At 43.2% G+C, this 19,524-nt stretch overlaps 1 protein-coding gene across 1 annotated transcript in view; it reads left to right on the forward strand.

Annotated features, from left to right (window-relative positions):
- The window catches only part of VAT1L (vesicle amine transport 1 like), a 190,338-nt gene that overhangs the window by 75,024 nt on the left and 95,790 nt on the right, over positions 1–19,524 (forward strand). The window contains exon 4 of the mRNA XM_004377705.1: positions 15,703–15,845. Within this exon, the coding sequence (XP_004377762.1) occupies positions 15,703–15,845 (143 nt within the window). The remainder of the gene's footprint in view (positions 1–15,702; positions 15,846–19,524) is intronic.

The raw sequence follows: 19,524 nt of genomic DNA on the forward strand, positions 1-19,524 counted from the left end.
AAATATAATTTAAAAATGTATTTTCCATGTTCAGATTTTCATGAGCATGCTGCTGAGTGCTTGGCATTCATTATTTTATTTATGCTCACAACAAGCCTGTGAGGTGTATACTATTATCATCAACCCATTCTGAGATTTAAAAATTGGAGGCTTACTAAAGTCAAGTCAGCATCCAAAGTCACGTGGTTATCAAAAGCTGGAGGTAGAATTCAAACTAAGATGGTCTTTTTCAAAAGTCTGTGTTTTAAACCATAAAGATATGTCAGGGAAGGAGAAGAGAGACAGCAGGTACAGGTCTGCCCATCTGCTCACTGCTTCTGCCCACTCTACTATTTTTGGAGCATCGAAGCAGCCTTGCTACGTGCTGTCTTTTCCGGTGCTATGTGGGGTCATGGTGGCCTCTGAGAAGCCAGGTGGGCAGTGGCAGCAGTGGCAGAAGAGGGTGGGCATGTACCAAGATATCCCTGCATTACAGGGGTAGGCATGGTACTCTCCTCAGCTTCGGGGCCCCAGCAGAAGGCCAGTCCCAGTAGGGTTGCCAGATTTAGCAAATACACATTTTATCTGGCAACCCTAAATTCTCAGGAATCCTGAGTCCTCCCACAGAAGGCTGTAAACCTTCCAGGAAGAATTGCATAGGGAGTCTGAAAGCCTGGATCTGAGACAACTAGGAGACATGTCCAGTCAGGAATGCATTAAACCCAAAAACCCGTGAGACAAGGATGTAGAATTTGCTTCCGTAAAGATTACAGCCTTGGAAACCCTGTAGGGCAGTTCTACTCTGTCCTATAGGGTCACTATGAGTATGAGATGAGGAATACATTAAGGAGGGCAAATATTTTAAGCCTCAAGAACAGTGACTGAAAGGAACCTTGTTTTCTAGAGCCCACTCCACAATAAGAAAATGGCTGAGTGTTTAATGTCAAGCCCTGGACTCCTCTCCACAGGGTAAAGTAGAGGCAGGCCTTACTCCCTGCTGCTCAGGTTCTTCCCCAGCCACAGGGCCCCACAGCTGTGGACAGCCAATAGGGCCTGGGGCCATATGACAGAGAGAGACACAGCCAGAAATCAAATAATTGAATGTGTGTGTATGCATATATATCCCTGGGTAGTACAAATAGTTAATGCACTTGACTAATAACTGAAAGGTTGGAGGTTTGAGTCCACCCAGAGGCTCCTCAGAAGAAATGCTTGGTGATCTACTTCTGAAGAATCAGCCATTGAAAACCCAATGGAGCACAGTTCTACTCTGACACGCATGAGGTCGTCATGAGTCAGAATGGACTCAACGCAACTGGTTTTATACACACACACACGAGTATATAGAAAATAAAGGAAAAGATCAAGATGCTATCGTGGAGAATAAATAGGGAAAGAAACCTACTATAGATTTAATCATCAAAGACCTCACTGAGTGGGTGACATCTAAGTGGAGACAGGGAGGCAGTTCTGTAAAGGGCAGGGAAGAAGCACAGTGCAGTCTTTAGGGAACAGCAAATGTAAACACCCCAAGTGGGAATAGCTGATGGTGTCAAGTCATTGGAACAGGATTATTCTGTTGGTCTAATCTCAGAGTTTACTTGCTGAGAGGTAGCCTGTTACCCATTAGGCTTTGCAGCAGATTCCTGGATTTCCTACCCATATCCCCACCCCTAAGGTTCATGCCAGCACATTCCTGCAGCTGTCTGCCTCAAGTCATTTCTGGTTCACAACTTATCCTGTGCAGGTTGGAAATGCTCAGGAGTTAATGCCCCAAGGAGCATCCCTCAGAGTAAAGGGTAAGAGTTGAGGATAAATACCGCAGCTTCGTCCTTCTCCATGAGAGAACTAAGAGATGTGTTCTATATAGTCTCTCAGAGTGTCCTCAGTAGGATGAAGCTCCAGTTGTTCACTAGGGTAAACCATCTTATAGGCTTTCCTCCCTTCCTTCCTCACCACTCTACTCCTTCACCTTACTTCTTGGGATCAATTCCCATATAGACTACATGCACCCAAATCTTTACCTTAAGGCGCTTTTGAGGCAAACTAAACCCTTTGAGCAGGTCTTTCATGGTCAGTCAAAAATTAACCCAAGCATCCCTCACCAGCATCCCATTCCTACCAATCATTGAGTCTCCAGCCACACTTGTTTGTTCATCCTCTCTTTGCGATTGTGCCCTTTTACATCTGAGAGCCTTTGCTAAGTCCTCTTGTTTCTCTACCTGGCACATTCCTATTCATCTTTTAACCTCCTCTTGGAAGCCTTCCCTGATCTCCCACCTGTACGCCCTCTACATCATCTTTCTAATATGCCCTGACCAGACTGCATCCATTCATTCATTCAGCATCTATGTATTAACTATCTCCATATGCCAGACACTGTTAAGCTGCAGTTATCCACTGGTCTTCCTATGCTTGGAAGAAAAGGCTGGCCATCTACTCCTGAAGAATCAGCCACTGAAAACCCTATGGAACACAGATCTACTCTGACACACATGGTGTCACCACGAGTCATGATTGACTTGACAGTAACTGGTCTTCCTATGCTAGGTGAATCTTATTGGGATCAGATATGTCTTAGGCATCTCTGTGCTTCCATCACGTAGCACAAGGTCTGGTGTAGAGTGGGTGCTTGGTAATTGTTCGATCAAATTAAACTGATGAACCTCACCTGTTCCAGGCAGCTAGCATCTGTGTAATGATAATGAGGTTCTCCATTACACAGAGGAGGATACGTTTATTAAGTGTGTGGAATTAATAAATGAGTATGTTATCATCAAAATGTGAGCTACATGTAGACACAGTTTCATTACTTAAAACAGCTGGTAAGCCATTAAGTCAGTGACCATGTTTGATTTCCCAGTAACAGAATGTATTCTTCCAAGCAGAGATGGCCCTTAGCAGGCTCCACTTTATCCCTCTATGAACCACAGAGTCAGAAATTCCTGCCTGGTTTCCTCAAACCCTCTATTTAGAGCTTTACCAAACTCTTTGGCCTCATAATTTCATACTAGTAGTGTTGCCAGATAAAATATTGTATGAAACTCTAACTACTGGCAATTCTCCCAAAGAAATAATCTGAGATTTAGTTAAATGAAATGATCTAATAGTCAACCAGTCTGTATTGAAATATTGACTCTCTACAGTTTGTCCATGTGCTAGACTTAAAATACATAGTGGTAGGTAAAACAGATTTATATTCTGCCTTCTGGAACTTACAGTCAAAGATCTATGTACAAAGATGTTCAATGATACATAGTTTATAATAGCATAACGTAATTTCCTGTAAGATGATTGGTTAAATGGGGGTATAGTATATCCATACCATAGAATATTCCACAGCCATTCACAATGATAGTGCTAAGGAATTCTTTATGACCCACAGATATGCTCACAATATAAGCTTGAGAAAGATAAAAAATGATCAGGGGACACAATGGTATATTCAGTGTGTTTCAATTCTGTGGAAAACCAAATATTGATGCGTACATATAGGAAAACTACTGGAACCAACTAAGTCAAAATATGAAGAGTAGTTATCTCTGAGATATGGCACTGTAGTTGATATTTTTATAGTTTTTCTGTATTTCCCAGATTTTGTTCTTTACAATGGTCATGAACATGTGTTGCTTTCATAATAGCATATTTTAAAAAGAACTTTGTGGAGATCCAAACAGATCCTTCCACTGTGAAATGTGGCATCTCGTTCCCTGATGTGAAGTGTGTCAGGAGCTTACTAATGTTCAGAGTTTGTGCTGGGCTTAAGGAAGCTGCTTTCCATCGTGCCAAGAGCTTTTTGGGAATGAAAAACAGCAGACAGGAAACTCTGAAAGTGATTTACCTTTAGTTCTTTCGTTGACTCTGGCCTATAAATATTTACTGGCCAAAAGCAGTGGGTGTATGGGAGGGGGCAGGGAAACAAAAACCAAACCAGCCCCCTCTCCCTCTGCCCTCCTATCTTTCTGACACAAACCTGTAGTCCTTGGGCCGTGTTGCCCTAATATTACACCTCAAAACTTGGCAGTCTGGGTTTTCACTAATGTGTACATTTGACTTTTGGTACAATGGAGAATACATATCCTGCCTGCCCATCAGAGTGCAGATGTGAGAGAGCTTTGAGATGCAGCATGGAGTGTGATACAACTTGCTGTGAATAAAAGAAGACTAAACTGAATCTGTTGCCTAAGAAAGATCACCTGTTTACTGGGCCATGCAAGAACCTTGTCTTATGAGTATATAGAAAAAGCCCAGTCAGACCAGTAAGCTGTTCTAAAATCAAATGGTGAAACCAGGGCAACAGTAAGAGGACTGTAGGTGTCTTTACAAGGACTGTGATGTATTGTTCTGCTGTAGTTGTGAATGGCAGTGTAACCCCCCTGCTTGTTTACTGTTATTTTGAGCCTTTTGATACATCTAGGTGTGCTAAAATTCTATTATACAAAAGTGGGCTATATGTAGTGCTTCTGTTCTGTCTCCCAGTTCACTGCCTACTGCCTGGGGTCTTAAAAGCTTGCAAGCAGCCATCCAAGGCATAATTAGTCTCTACTCACCTGGAGCAACAGAGGAAGATGGAGAGTCAGGAATAGGAGGAGGAAATGGAATGTGTGGCTAGTTGCCTCCATGAACAACTGCATCCTTTACCATGAGATCAGAACTGGATAGTGCCCGGCTACCATTACTGGACATTTTGATCAAAGATTCTATAGAAGAATCCTGATCAAAAGGGGGAAAATGCTGAAAAGAATTGTAAACTTCTCATGGAATCCAGAATTTCTAGAGCTATAGAGGCTGGATGAACCCCCAAAACTACTGCCCTGAGATAATCTTTAAACCTTAAACCAAAAATATTCCCGAAGTCTTCTTAAAACCAAACAGTAGTTTAGCTTAACTAGTAAAGAATATCTGCCTTGAGCATTATAGTCTTTTAAGATTTATCTATATGGGATCAAACTGACAAGAACAACTTGAAAGATTAGATAGGAAACTTAGGGGGCAGAGAGTTTATGTTAATGGGGGAGAACAACTCAGAAAAGCAGGGTGAGAATGGTTGTATATCTTGAAGAGTGTAATCAATGTCACTGAATTATACACATAGAAACTTAAATTGATGTATGTTCTACTGTGTACATTTTCAACAACAACAACAAAATAAATAAATTATTATTTTTTAAAGTGGGCTGTGAACACAGAACTATACAGAACCACTGATGGCTCAAGTGGAGAGGAGATAGTCCCATCGTGCCACATTTTAAGAGGATTATCACTTTACAGGCCATTGTTTACTGGATATGTGGCTGTTTGCCAAAGAGAAGAGTTGAGGAATTGAACATGTTCGGGTGGAAAAGAGAAGATTCTGGATGCAGGAGCTGCAGTGCAAATAACAACAGAGCAATAAGGGGAATGGGACACATGATTCTCTTGTTTTGTGTGCCGTGTTTCCTAGGAGCATAATTTACAGGGAGCCCACCTATAGCACAACATAAGTAAGACCTTCTGCAAAATTAGAGTTTCCCCAAATAGAATGGACTAAGTTGGGAGGTAGTTAGTTCTCCATCTTTGGAAATGTACGTGAGGAAGTTGAGTCAGGCTTCCTGCACAGGTTGGAATGGATGACCGAGAACCATTTCAGGTCTTACAAGTCTCCAGATCTATGCTTTCATCGCTCCTCGTGGTTCTTCTTCCTGCCGTCATGTGTGATTTCCTGGCCCAAGATCTTGCGCGAGAGATAGGAGAGGAGTCAAAGCTCTTAACCAGAACACAGCTGGTGGCAGGTAGGGCTCTGAGTGCTTTATGTGGGTTGTCTCTTTCACTCCTCACATCTACCTTGAGGAGGGCACCATCACCACACACATTTTGTAGATGAGAAGACACACGTTCCAAATACTTCTGTGACTTTCCCAATTCCAGATGACTAGCTCATCTCTGGAATCTACCACTTGGAATTCCTGGCACAGTGCATGGCGCATAGTAAATGCTCACTAAATTCTTGATAAATGAATCAACAAATAAACATGTAAAATTTGTGGGACAGTGGAAAGGATACCTTGAAAGGAGCAGGGTAGTGCCCTACTGAGATGGAAAGGAGAAAATAGAGTATCATTCATTCATTCCCACGTTTTCTAAACACTTTCTATGTGCATGGCACTGTGCTGTGGACTCAGGATAAAGAGTCAAGCAATAAAGTCAAGCACTGGACCTGATGGTCTGTTTAAGTGGGGGAGACATCTTTCTTGGTAAACAATAAGAGTGAAATCATTTACTTTTGCTGAATTTACGAAGAAAGTCACTTTGAAAGTATGTTGTTAGCATGAAATGGCAGGATGAAGAGCTTCCGGAAGAGTGCTGCCCTCTAAAGAGAAAGCTATGAAAGGTTGAGTGGATAGGGCTACCTGGAGAATTCCAATCTGGAGACCTCGACCACCACACTGCAGTTCCCTACACAGCTGAAAACTAAATGTACTCTCATCCAGAGGCATCCGATGGCACCTTCCAGCTGTGATGGGCCCTGCCCTGCCCTGCTCAGAACCTTGGCTGAAGGGTTTGAAGTTGCAGAAAGAGTCATGATGTCTGATATCTGAACAGTGATAACAATGATTTGAGAGTTTGAGTATTTCATACCCGAAGCAGATGCTTTCAAAGGGAATTATCGATTACATCAGAACGATGCTGAAACCAAGACCAGGCCCCTATTCCTGCCAAGAGGCCTGGTTAATGAAGTGCCTTTCACAACACAGACCACTCAGAGCAAGGCAGGAAGGCAGACCACTGAGTGATGAAAATCTTCATACCACTCTGGTGTAAGGGCACTGACTTAGGCCCGGCACTGTGCTGTTGTACATTGGTTTCATGAATCCCTGTGTTTAGGGAGCAGGCAATGTAGTAGATGGGCAAAGACAGGAGTAGAGAAAATGAGCTTATATATCCTAAGCCCCTTCTTTGTGTCCAGTGCTGTGTGAAGCTCTGCATGTACCTGTTTAGCACTCATGACAACTCTATGAGATAGATAACATTATCCCAACTTGCTAGATAAGGGTATTAGTTCAGAATAACTAGACCAAAGGCCCTCAAGTGTTAAGTGTAGATCCAAGAATAAAAACCCAAGTCTCGTTGATGCTTAAACCTTTGCTCTCTTATCCTGGCTACCCTGCTGGTTCTTTTACTAAATATTTTTTAAAAAACAAACTAGTTGCCACCGAGTTGATTCCAACACATGATGACCCCGTGTGTATCAGAGTAGGACTATGCTCCATAAGGTTTTCAAGAGCTGATTTTTCAGAAGTAGATCACCAGGACTTTCTTCTGAAGTGGCTCTGGCTCAACTCAAACCTCCAACCTTTCAGTTAGCAGCCAAGCACATTATCCATTTGCACCACCCAGGACTCCTGACTTAATATTAGGGTGATCATATGACTCAGTTTGTCTACAGTCCAGTTTATGCCTGTTGAACAGGCAGAATGAATAATAGCATCCCCCTTTACTCTCCAAAAATGTCCCAGTTAAGGCAACAAATTATATGACTATCCTACCTAACAAGTATTTAGATTTTTGTTTTTAGTTGAAATAGATGCATTTATCAAAACCACAGATCCAAACTGTGGGTACAAATTGTAATTTGGCTGGAAATGTGAATGCGACACCCTGCTATGCAAATGTAATCATCCAGGAAATTGATCCAGATGCACTTAATGGAAGGCAGCCAACCTGGAAGTGCCTCTGACCCACCATGATTTAGAGCCCTATGAAGGGGACTTTGCCATCTGGTGGCTTGGACTAGCACTCTGGCCAGGATGCCAGCCATGCGGTTGCTGGAGTCCAACTATCAGGCAATGGGGGATTCTGTGGACTATGGGTTTCCTGTGGCCACACATAGTCTCCATGGGTTAGAGAGGAGTGCTGATGAGAGATCTAGACTTGATGTGATCCCCCTGAGGGCTGGTTAGTAGAGTTATCATGCACGGTTGGGCAGCTTGTACATTGCACAAAAGCACCCAACCCATGGGGCAAGTAAGCGTTGCTTACATTCCAGTTACCAGGCTGTGAGCCCTGGCTCAGAGCTGTGCCTGTGAGGAGGAGGAGAAGGAATACGGAATAGAGGAAGAAGGAAGAGGAGGAGAAGGAGGAAGAACAGGAGAAGAAGCAGAAGGAGAAGGAGTATAAGAAAAAAGGGAAGGGAAAGGAAAGATTACAGCACAGAATGATGAATGGTTGGATAGTGATGTGTGATTTTTGGAGCAAAGCAGGAGTTAACTGCTGGGGGTCCCCAGGAAGGCTTCCCGAAAGAGGTAGCTTTGGAGGGAGATGGGAAAGAAACCAGCTTTATTGAGCATCTGCTTTGGGTCACACCTTGGATGAGGTGCATCACATATGCTACCTCCTTTGACCTACATGGGGTAGATATTATCATCTGTGATTTAAAGATGAGGAATATGAGGTTCAATGATGTTAAGCGGCTTAGCCAAAGTCAACCAGATAGTAAGTGACAGCTCCAGGGCTAAATCAGGTCCAGCATCCCAGAGCTTTGCCTTGCTCTGTAACCTCTTTTCTTGTTTTCTATTTGTTCAGGAGGCTAGCAACAAATTTCAAAGAACTGGGGCTTAGGGACAAGGAGGCTTGGGTTTGAATCCTAGCACTTCCAATTGCTAGCACATAACCTTTCTAGCCCCCGTTTCCAATTATTAGCAGAATTCCTTGATCACTTGATCTTTCTAAGCCTCAGTTTCCTTGTCTTCATAATAAGAATATGATGCTGAGAGTGTATAATGGGATGTGTGGAAAGTGCCTGACACGGGGCTTGACAAAAGTAACTAGTAAGAGATGGGTCTCCTGCCTTCCTTCCTTCCCTCTTTGTAACCCCCAGACCCACTCCTGTCCTGCAGCACAGGGCAGTCATTAAGACTGTGGATGCTAAAGCCAGACTACGTGGGTTCAAACCTTGACTCTGATACTGACATGGTATGTGACTTTGAGCAGTTACTTAACTGCTGTGTGCCTCAGTTCTCTCATCAGGACAGTGTGGATGAAATATTACCTACTTCCTGGAGGTCATGGTGAAGATGAAATGAGCTGGTAGTTGTAGACCACCTAGAACCCTGCCTGGCACACAATAAGCTCTGCTCAGGTGAGGGTGAACAACCTACACTCTTCCCCAACCCAGTGCCTCTTCAATGATCAAGGAGCAGTCTGAGCAGGAGAAAAGGATTAGATGTCACTTTTACAGTCAATTGATGGGGCAGAGCTGTGACTGGCTGAGAAAACCTGGGCACACAGTAGCTGTAGCTGAGACCAGAAGGAGGAGGCTGAGCCTTCCCAGGTGTCAAGAGCTTCAGACTCTGCTAATGGGAATGGGGGCTTATTTTCTCTTCTTGCATCTCTGAGTCACAGAGGACTGTGTTAGTCATACCATGAACTACAGGATCCCACATCCTAAACCCATGGCTGTGATGTCAACCTCAACAAGGAAAAGAGGAAGTGGGCTGTTACAATACTATAATTGACCAAATTAAAAAGAAAACTTTATATAGTTGAGGATCTCGCACTGGCTGCATATTAGCATTACCCGGGGAGCTTTTAAAATATATGCTACTAATCAGGCCCCACCCTGACTTTAAATAAACACCTGATAGAAATATATTCTGAGCATCATGTGGAGCGTATAATTGAAATCACATGGGATGGTGACATTAAGGATGTTCTGCATCAGTGATTCTCAATTTGAGCTGCATCAGAATCCTCTGGAGCGCTTGTTAGAACACGCATTGCTGGGACCCATCCCCAGAGTGTCTGATTCTATAGGTCTGGGTGGGGCCTGAGACTCTGCATTTCTAACAAGCTCCATGATGATGGACATTGAGAACCCGGAGCTATGTAACAAAAGGGAGTAAATGAAAAACAAAGAATGTGTCTGTTGATTTTTGGGGTTAGAAAAAATAGTTGTCTATACTTATATCTTAAGCAATTAAACAATGCCTTTCCTAGTCTTTCCACTTTTTTTTCTCCTTCCTTCCCTCTCACCCCTCAGCCACGTGCCCCTAAGCTTCTTGCTGTTGAAATTCCCAGCACACGTGTGACAGGGAGTGTCATGTGTAGGTCAACAGCTTTGCAGAGACAAACAAGGTAAAGCAAAAGGAAACTGAGTATGTGAGAACATAGAATATTCTTTGCTGCCCTTGGTGGGGGGGTCACACCAATCAGCCCACACAGGGCTGAATTTCCTATTCTTGCACCCATTGGATTTGACATGATGGCTGCAAAAATGGGCTCAAACATAGCAACAATTGTGAGAATGGTGCAGGTCCAGACAATGGTTCATACCATTATACATAAGGTCACCATGGTCAGAGCTGACTTCAATGGCACCTAACAACAACAATTCTTGTACCCATTGAGTCAAATGAATTGTTGAGCAGGCAACTGACTGATCTGAAAAACATGTTTCTGACCCTGTGTGTAAATCACAGCGTGGGAGTTCATATCATCATAATAAAAGGGTAAGTACAGTTCAAGTATCTCATGTACTAGATTTTTTGGTAACACTCAGTTATTTCTTTTCTCATCTGAGTGCGTCTATGCATTGGTGAAGGTCAACAACTGAACTGGCAATTCTTTGGAAGAATAAAATCTTACCTCACCATTTCCTCCAGACATCCTGTCAGTACATTCATGAACTCGTTTTGCTAATTCTTTTCCATTCTTAGACTACATTCATGGTCTGTGGTTTCCATGAGCTGTTTAAAAATGAAAACAACTTTTGGAAAGAGGACAACGGTAATTCGAGCTTAAAGGTAATCTCAGAAATGATCAAAGTAGCAGTAGAAGGTTCCATTTTTTCACCAAACTTAGTTAAGGTGATGAACTTTTGCTCTCTTTGGGAGGTTTCTTCAGGTAGACTTTCTTTGTTGCTGTTAGCTGCTGTCAATTTGGCTCCTGACTCATCGGGACCCCATGCACAAGGGAATGAACCCTGCCTGCTCCTGCACTGTCCCCATGATCAGTTGTGGATCAGACTGCTGTGATCCATATAGTTTTTGTCAACTGATTTTTGGAAGTAGAGCACTAGACCTTTCTTCTTAGTCTTAGTCTAGAAGATCCACTGAAACTTCAGCAACACAGCAACATGCAAACCTCCACTGAGATGTACATTGGCTGAGAATCAAACCCAGGTCTCCTGCAATGGAAGGCCAGAATTCTACCACTGAACCACTACTGCCCTCTAGACTTTCTTTAGCCCAACTAAAGAACCAGTCAGCATGACCTGGAAACCTTAGACCTGGAGAGACTCTAGAGACCAAGTCTAAGTTCCCATTTTAAAGATGATGAGACAGAGACAGAGAGGGATTCACTTGCCCTAAATGACATAAGAAATTTAAGAGCAAGTAACTTGGCCACAGGAGAATCCTTTCCTTTTCCTTATCTAGTCTCCCCCAGCACACACCCACATACCTGCTTTAGTACATGCACCACATTTTCTGCATGTTTGCAAAAATATGATGCACCAATCGGGTTTTATCCTAGTGGTTCAGTGGTTGCAGTTGGTATTCTCACTCTCATGGCTTAGGTGTATAATTGTACTTTTAATAGTGTGTTTATTTTATTAATAACTTATCTCTATTACAATACAAACCTCAAGGTGACAACTCATTGCTGTCGAGTTGATTCCAATTCATAGCTACCTCATGGGACAGAGTAGAACTGCCCCCATAAGGTTTCCAAGGCTGTAAATCTTTACAGAAATAGACGGCCACATCTTTCTCCTATGGAGCGGCTGATGGGTTTGAACCATTGATCTTCCGGTTAGTAGACAAAGCACTTAACCCCTGCGCCACCAGGGCTTCTGACCAAGATGATAGGGGCCATATAAAACTCATTCACTTTTGTATTTCTGCACCTCTCAGAAGTCCTAGAATGATCGAATGAATGATTCAATGGCGTAATGGAGAGGCTAAGATTCAAACAATGATTAGGAATCAGCCAGGAAAAGAGACAAGGAAGAAGATTCTGGGTAATGGAAACTGTATATGCAAAGGCCCAGGGGTGAGAGAGGGGGTGGCATTTAGGAAGAACTGAGCATTTTTGTGTATGACCAAAGCTAGAGTTCTGGAATATGGTACAAAACAAAGCCAGAGAGGCAGGCGATGTCTACATTGTGGATGCCCTTTCAAGCCAGGATAGACTTTTCTGTCTTTTAGTTGAGTCTCTGATGCTGAATCCTGAAGCTCAGCCCACTGGCAGGATCATCTAGTCTAAATTCCCATTTAGTGGGTATATTAGTTTCTTAGGCTGCCATAACAAATTAACATAAACAAACACAAACAAATTAACACATACTAACCCAGTTTGTATAAGTATAAAAAACACTTATACTTACCCGAAAGCTGATTTAAGGATTTAATGGAGCCCGTTAGCACAGTGCCTGGCACATGGTGAGACAAAATGAACCCCAGCTGCTATGATTGTTGTTAATAATCCAGAAGAGAAGTGTAGACTTGGTGCAGAATTCTTACATTCTAAAGAGAGAAAGGAAAATCAATTTTAAAAAAGTACATGCAAATCTCCATTTACTGCTGTTGCTGGAAGAAGGGATTGTCTTGTTCATTTTATGTTCCAGGTCTGGAGGTAAACTGCAAAATCTTTTTTACTGAAATTCAGTCTTCCACAAATGTTAATTGAGTCCATGCTATTTGCTAGGCACGTGGGAGAAAGGAGGATGAATTAGATGCTGATCCTGCACTCACCTTCGGAGCTGCTGAAGGGAGAGGACAGATTTTCTATAAATGTGAGGGAAAGCACTTTTCTGCTTAAATACAGAATGTTGAGCATTATTTATTTTAAATAAGTAATTGAGGATCCTGCAAGGGCCCCTCATTGCCTAAGTGAGTTGATGAAGAGTTAAAAGGCAGAGGGATGTTATCTGGGTGATGGAAATGTGCTACATCTTGTTTTGGACTGTGGTTACACACAGTGCATACAATTGTCAAAGCTCATCAAACTGAGCCCATAAGATCTGTGCACATTGTTGTATATAAATTACACCTCAATAAAAACAATCACATTACACAAAAGAAAACAAAAGGCAAGGGGACTGCAAATGGATGTGTACTGAGCACAAGATGCATCTTGGAATTTGTGTTTTCCACCCCTAGTCCATTACTTATATAATCTCATTTTACTGCCACATATATCTTCTTTAAAATGAAAATGGTGAAGTTCTGCTTGTTCAGTAACTGTATATGTTAATTACAATACTAAAGGACATAGAAAGGTGCAAGATGATGGGGACTGTTCCAATACACCAAACTGCTCTAGTTTCTCCTGCATCCATTCAACAAGTTTTATCAAACACTTGTATGGGTCAGGGGAGCCCTGGTGGCGCAGTGGTTAAAGCACTTGGCTGCTAATCAAAAGGTTGATGGTTTGAACCCACTAGCCATTCTGCAGGAGAAAGAATTGGCAGTCTGCTTCCGTAAAGATTACAGCCTTGGAAACCCTTTGGGACAGTTCTACTCTGTCCTGTAGGGTCGTTATGAGTTGGAATCGACTTGATGGCAATGGGTTTGGTTTGATTTTTGTATGGGTCAAGCTCTGTTACGTTACGTTTTGGATCAGTTGAGTTTGACTTCTTGGGACATCCAAGTGGAGATAGGTGTCAAAATGGTAGATACCCAAGTCGGGGGCTTGAGACTAAAGATAGAGCTTAGGATGTGTCAGTCATTTCTTTCACACCAGCATCTATAGCACAGTGTGATGGATACATAATTGGAAGTTGAAAAATAGTTGAGTGGATAAAAGTCATGTTTGCCTAAGGACAGAGAGAAGGAGGGACTACAAGTGTGTTGGAATGCGTTGTGATCTTCCATCCCAGCACTAACAAGGCTAGCTCAGGCCCTGTCAATCTGGAGTTGTATCATGGCATACCTGAGCTGTGGGAACTTTAGAGAAACGCTGCATTGGTTGCTGATATTTATACTTGCTAGAAAGGCTAGTCCCCGCTTTGCTCCCTAAAGCCTGGGAATAAAAAAAATTAAACAAATATCAAAGCTATTCTTAGCACAGAAAACTATAGTCTGTCCGTAGTCTTAGGTTCATGCCCAAATTCTGAAATGTTGACCTCCAAGCCAGTGTGTCAGTAACATGTCTACTTTAGGTAGCAACTTAAAAGTCTGCTTAGCTTAAAATGTCAAAATAAGTAGACAGCATAGCATAACAAAAAATGGCAATTCTGGAAGTCAGGAGACCTCACTGTGAGTCCCAGAGCTGCCTCTGAAAAACTGAGTGACCTTAACCTTTCTGAGTCTCCTTCCCCTCATCTATAAAACAATGATGGTGAGGGGCGTAATTGGATGATCTTCCAGCTCTGACATTTTGTGATTCTCTCGATGAGGCCTTTAATTGCGGCTGGTGGGAAGATAACATTTCTGTAAATTGACCTGCCAACCTGATTTAGTCCAGAAACATGAAGACATGTAAATAAGGCAATAGGCAGAAATTACTACCACGGATGACTTTGGTAGAATAATTCCCCCGCCTTGAGATGGCAGGTAGAAACACCAGAGAGAGATAGTGGTTGGTTTTAGATTGCATGTTAATTAGCAGCAGATTGGGTTTTACTGGACGGTTTCTAACCGCACATGATCACAGTGTTTTGTCCAATGACTCAAATTTCTACCACATTGAAAAGGGATGTGGAAAATCACCCATTCCTAACTGCATTTGTTATTTGTCCTGAACCATTAAATATTTGAAATTCATGTATTGACCTTTATGTGCCTAGACATCTCAGCCCTGGATATGATAAGCCTCTAAGGGGGAAAGATAATTAAGATTTATTGAGTACCTGTTAAATGTTATGGTTGTGTCAGGTGTCTGACCTGCTGTCAGGTGCACCAGATCTTCTTGGGACTCGCCTCACCCCACTGAAGGCTGCTTACTGAGGGCTTCTGCCTGGCCATGGGAACATCGAAGGCTGCTTGGTTCATAAGTACAAGCCAGAAGTACACAAGAGTTACTTCTGTAGAAGTAACCCTCAACAAAAATCAGATGGACATTTGGTGGATAAATATCCCAGCTTCCTTGCTTCTTGGGTGGGATAAGTCTGAGGTTTATTCTGCGCTTACTCACGCAGTTCTCCAGAGGGGTTGAGCTCCAGTTGCCCACTGTAGAAACAGATTTGACAGCATACCCTTTACTGGCTGCCTTCCTTTTCTGTCTGTCTTCCCCACACTGGTATTTCCTGAGATCGCCTTCCAAATAAAGTACATACACTCAAATCCTTGTCTCAGGGTTTGCTTTTGGGTCATCCCAAAGATCCATTTAGAATAGGTACCATTGTTGCCAGTTAATAGATGAAGAACCTAAGGCTCACTGTGGTTAATTTAAGGAATAGCTGTTAAGTCTTAGTGCTTGGGATCTGACTGTAACGCCCATAGACTTTCCTCTACATCAGTGATTCTCAACTAGGGGTGATTTTGTTCCCCAGGGGATGCTTGGCAATGTTTGGAGACATTTTTGGTTGTCACAGCTGGAGAATGCTACTGGAATGTAATGAGTAGATGCCAGGGATGCTGCTAAAAATTCTACAATGTTCAGGACAACCCCCCACCACAAAGACTGATCCAGCCTAAAAAATGACAATAGTGCTGAGGTTGAGAAGCTCTGCTCTACACCTAGCAAGCCAGGTTGTTGTTGGTGGCTCTCATGTGTGCCTTGTCTATTGTATTTCACTTCCAGGGCCAAGCTGTGGCTCAGCTGTGTTCCACCGTCCCCAATGTGACTGTCTTTGGAACGGCTTCTACATTCAAGCACGAAGCAATCAAAGACTCTGTGACCCACCTGTTTGACAGAAATGCAGACTATGTGCAAGAAGTAAAAAGGTAAGGTACTTGCTCTGAAGACCACCACATAGACCCTGGCTCTTCTGTGTCTAAAAACAGTGATGTTCATTTAGAGGAGGGCTATTAATAGTGATGATAATAATAAGCATGCGTTGGGGGCTTAGTATTACTAGGCTCTGTGCAGAGTTGTTGTTAGCTGCTGCTGAGCTGGCTCTCACTCATGGCAACCCCATGTACAACAGAACAAAATGTTGCCCAGTCCTGTGCCATCTTCGTGATCGTTGGTATGCTTGAGTCTAATGTTGTGGTGACTGCATATTTTGAATGCTCCCAACCTATAGGGCTCATCTTTCAGTACTATATTGGACAATAGTCTGTCTGTGCTGAATACTTTAAGTATATTAATTCATTTAATCCTCCCAGCAGCCCTATTATTATCACCATTTCACACAGGATAACACTGAGGCACAGAACAATTAAGTAACTTGCACAGCTAATGTATTAGTTAAGGTTATACTAGCTGCTATAACACTGTCTTAGCACACAGAAGTTTACTTCTCATTCATTCACATAACAGCCCGAGTTACATGTTTGGTGGGTGACCTTCCATAAGGATTCAGGGATCCAAGCTCCTTTCATCTTATGGTTCCACCATTCTCTTGGGTCTTATGGTCCTTTGCTTCTAGCTGCCAGATGGGGAAGGAGCATGGAGGATCATGCACGGGGGGTTTTAATGGGCCAGAAAGAACACATGTAACTCCTGCTGGCATTTTATTGGCTAGTGTTCCAGTCCTTGGCCACACCTAACTGAAAGGAAGCTGTGAAATGTTGTCTAGCCATGTGCCCTGGTGGGCTTGACCCAGGTAGCAATATGGAGACTGGACTCAAACTAGGCATTCAGACTTTGGAACCTGCGCTTTTACTATGGGATAGTGCCTCCCTGAAGGGTGAAGCATGAACAGATGTTAACTGTACGAAGAAGGGGGTGACAGGCAGCACTCTAGGAAGAAGGAACATCACATGCATGTATATTGAGGAATGGAAGTGCCTCAGAGGCTGGAAGAACTGCAAGAAAGCAACATGGGCTCTGATACCAGGGATGTCTGGTTATCTGATCCAATTATGGATACCGGCAAAGGGACAAGTGGGGGCATAAAGTGAGGATGAGCAAGAGACGGATGTCAAATGCACATCAAGAGCTTGTCCAGCAAGCTAGGCAATGTGACGCCAGCCTGAGCATGATCAAGAGCTACTGTAGGGTTAAAGTGGAGACGTGATCAGATTTGAGATTTGAGCAATCACTGGCATGGTGTAGAGAATGGACGGGGGGGAGGCTAGAGGCAGAGAGATCAGTCTACTGGTTGTTGCCATTTCCTTGGGGAAACATTGCTTTATAACCTGATCTGTATTCCACCTGTGTTCGTGAAGCTGTTGATCACAGCCACGTGCATGTCAACACAGAGAATCCAGTGGAAAACCCAGCTGTCACCACAGTTTGAGGTGTTTTATGTGCCCCACACCTGCTGCTGCTCAAGGCTCCGGCTGATTCTCAGGGTCTCTGTCCCTCACAGCTCCAGAGGGAATTCAGGGATGCCCCAGAGCCATGGTTGCAGTATTTTCATTTTCCAGCACTCAGTTGTAAAGTGAAAACCAAACCGATTGCCACTGGGTTGATTCCGACTCATAGCAACCTCATAGGACAGGGTAGAACTACCCCATAGAGTTTCCAAAGCTATAAATCTTCACAGAAGTGGACTACCACATCTTTCTCCTGTGAAGTGGCTGGTGGGTTTGAACCACTGATCTTCTGGTTAGCAGCTGAGTGCTTAACCACTGCACTACCAAGGCTCATTAGACATGCATGCACACACCCAATGTGTACTGAGTGTCTGTGATGGACCAGGTACTGTACTTGAGCAGGGGGTTCCGCAGCCTTGAGAGTCACTGTCATCATGGAGCTTGGAATGTAGTGGGGGGTGGGGGTTAGAAATTAAAAAAAAAAAAACTATAAAAAGAATTAATTGATTTAGACTTTAGAAACATGCTCTGGCAGAGAAATAAAAGATTCCAGTGAGCATAATCAGACAAATCTTCCATCAAAGAGCAAGATTTTGGCTAAGAATTGAAGGATGAGAAGTTGGCCAAGGGAAAAGCATTTCTAACTAGGAGGAATGGCATGTGCTAAGACCCACCCCTCCCCCCCAAAGAAACCATTGCCATTAAATGAATCCCGGTTCATGGCGACCCCATGTATGTGAGAGTAGAACTGCGCTCCATAGAGTTTCAATGGCTGATTTCTCTAAAGTAGATCACCAGGCCTTTCTTCTGAAGCACCTCTGGGTGGACTCCAAGTTCCACCGTTTCGGTTAGTAGCCAAGCATGGTAACCATTTGACTCCAACTCATGGTGACCCCATGTGTGTCAGAGTAGAACTGTGCTCCTTAGTGTTTTCAATAGCTGATTTTTTGGAAGTAGGTCACCAGGCCTTTCTTCTGAGGTACCTCTGGGCACACTTGAACTGTCAACATTTTGGTTGAGTACATAAACCATTTGTGCCACCCAGGGACATCCAGGGTCAGGAAAAGCTTGGTAAATTCAAGAATCTGAAAGAAAGCCAGACAGCTGGAGGAAGTAGGATGTGGGGAGTGGGGGGAGAAGGGTCAGGAGGTGGCAGGTCTTCTGAAAATTTGACAGCCCATAACCAGGAGGCTCCTGCCTTCCCCACTGCCCATGTTGCTGCCCCGTCGCCTCCTCCCCTCAATGTCCTTGACCTGCTGCACTGACCCTGTGAATCAGTGATTTCTGCTCATGTGAGGAGACCAGAAGGCAATGGCATCTGAGACTCGCCTCCCCACCACCTTCATTCAAATGTAACTTCCAAGAGTTCATTTGTTTTTATATAGAGATCCTGGAATTAGACTTCAAATGACCAGGAAACCACAATATGCTGATACCCTCTATCCCACTAAACCTTCCCTAGGAGAGAGTCCAAAAGAAGATAAAAGCAACAGGTGCAAACTGCCTGTTGCAGAGCCAGGCACTGCTTCTGCTTCACTGTGGTGCTGGTGCTCGGCACTTGTCGAGAGGTGAATTATAGCATCATCTGCAGTAGTGAAAAGGCAGAGGCAGCCTCCACAATCAACAGAAGCAAAACATTCGGTGGATTATGGTACACCCACACATCTGGGTATTATGCCCTAAAAATGATCATTATGAATGCTGTGTTGCAAAATGAAAAAAAAAAAAAACTGTCCATGGAAGCCTATTGATCGAGAAAAGCAGAATGCCAAATTCCGTCTACACGATGATCACAGCTTTGTACAGATTTCCAGTGCATGTGGACATAATATGAAAGGAGAGAGAAAAAAAAAACTGCCACTATGCAACAGGAGTGGAGTTCAGAGAGATTTTTCTTTGTTTTTGGATCACTGATATCATTACACTGCTATGTGTGTGGAAAACTAGAAAAAAATTAATAAGATATCTTGAGATGAAAATTCTTTTATAAACCGGGCATTTAGTAAGCCTCTTTTGAACATGTTTCATCCTTGATTAGAACTGTAAAGGTAATAAAAAAAACAAACAAACCTGTTGCCATCAAGTCACTTCTGACTCATAGCGACCCTGTAGGACAGGGTAGAACTGCCCCATAGGATTTCCAGGGAGTGGTTGGTGGATTCGAACTGCCAACCTTTTGGTTGGCAGCCGAGCTTTAACC

Source organism: Trichechus manatus, unplaced genomic scaffold (genome assembly GCF_000243295.1).
Source record: "Trichechus manatus latirostris isolate Lorelei unplaced genomic scaffold, TriManLat1.0 scaffold00053, whole genome shotgun sequence".
NCBI lineage: Eukaryota > Metazoa > Chordata > Mammalia > Sirenia > Trichechidae > Trichechus > Trichechus manatus.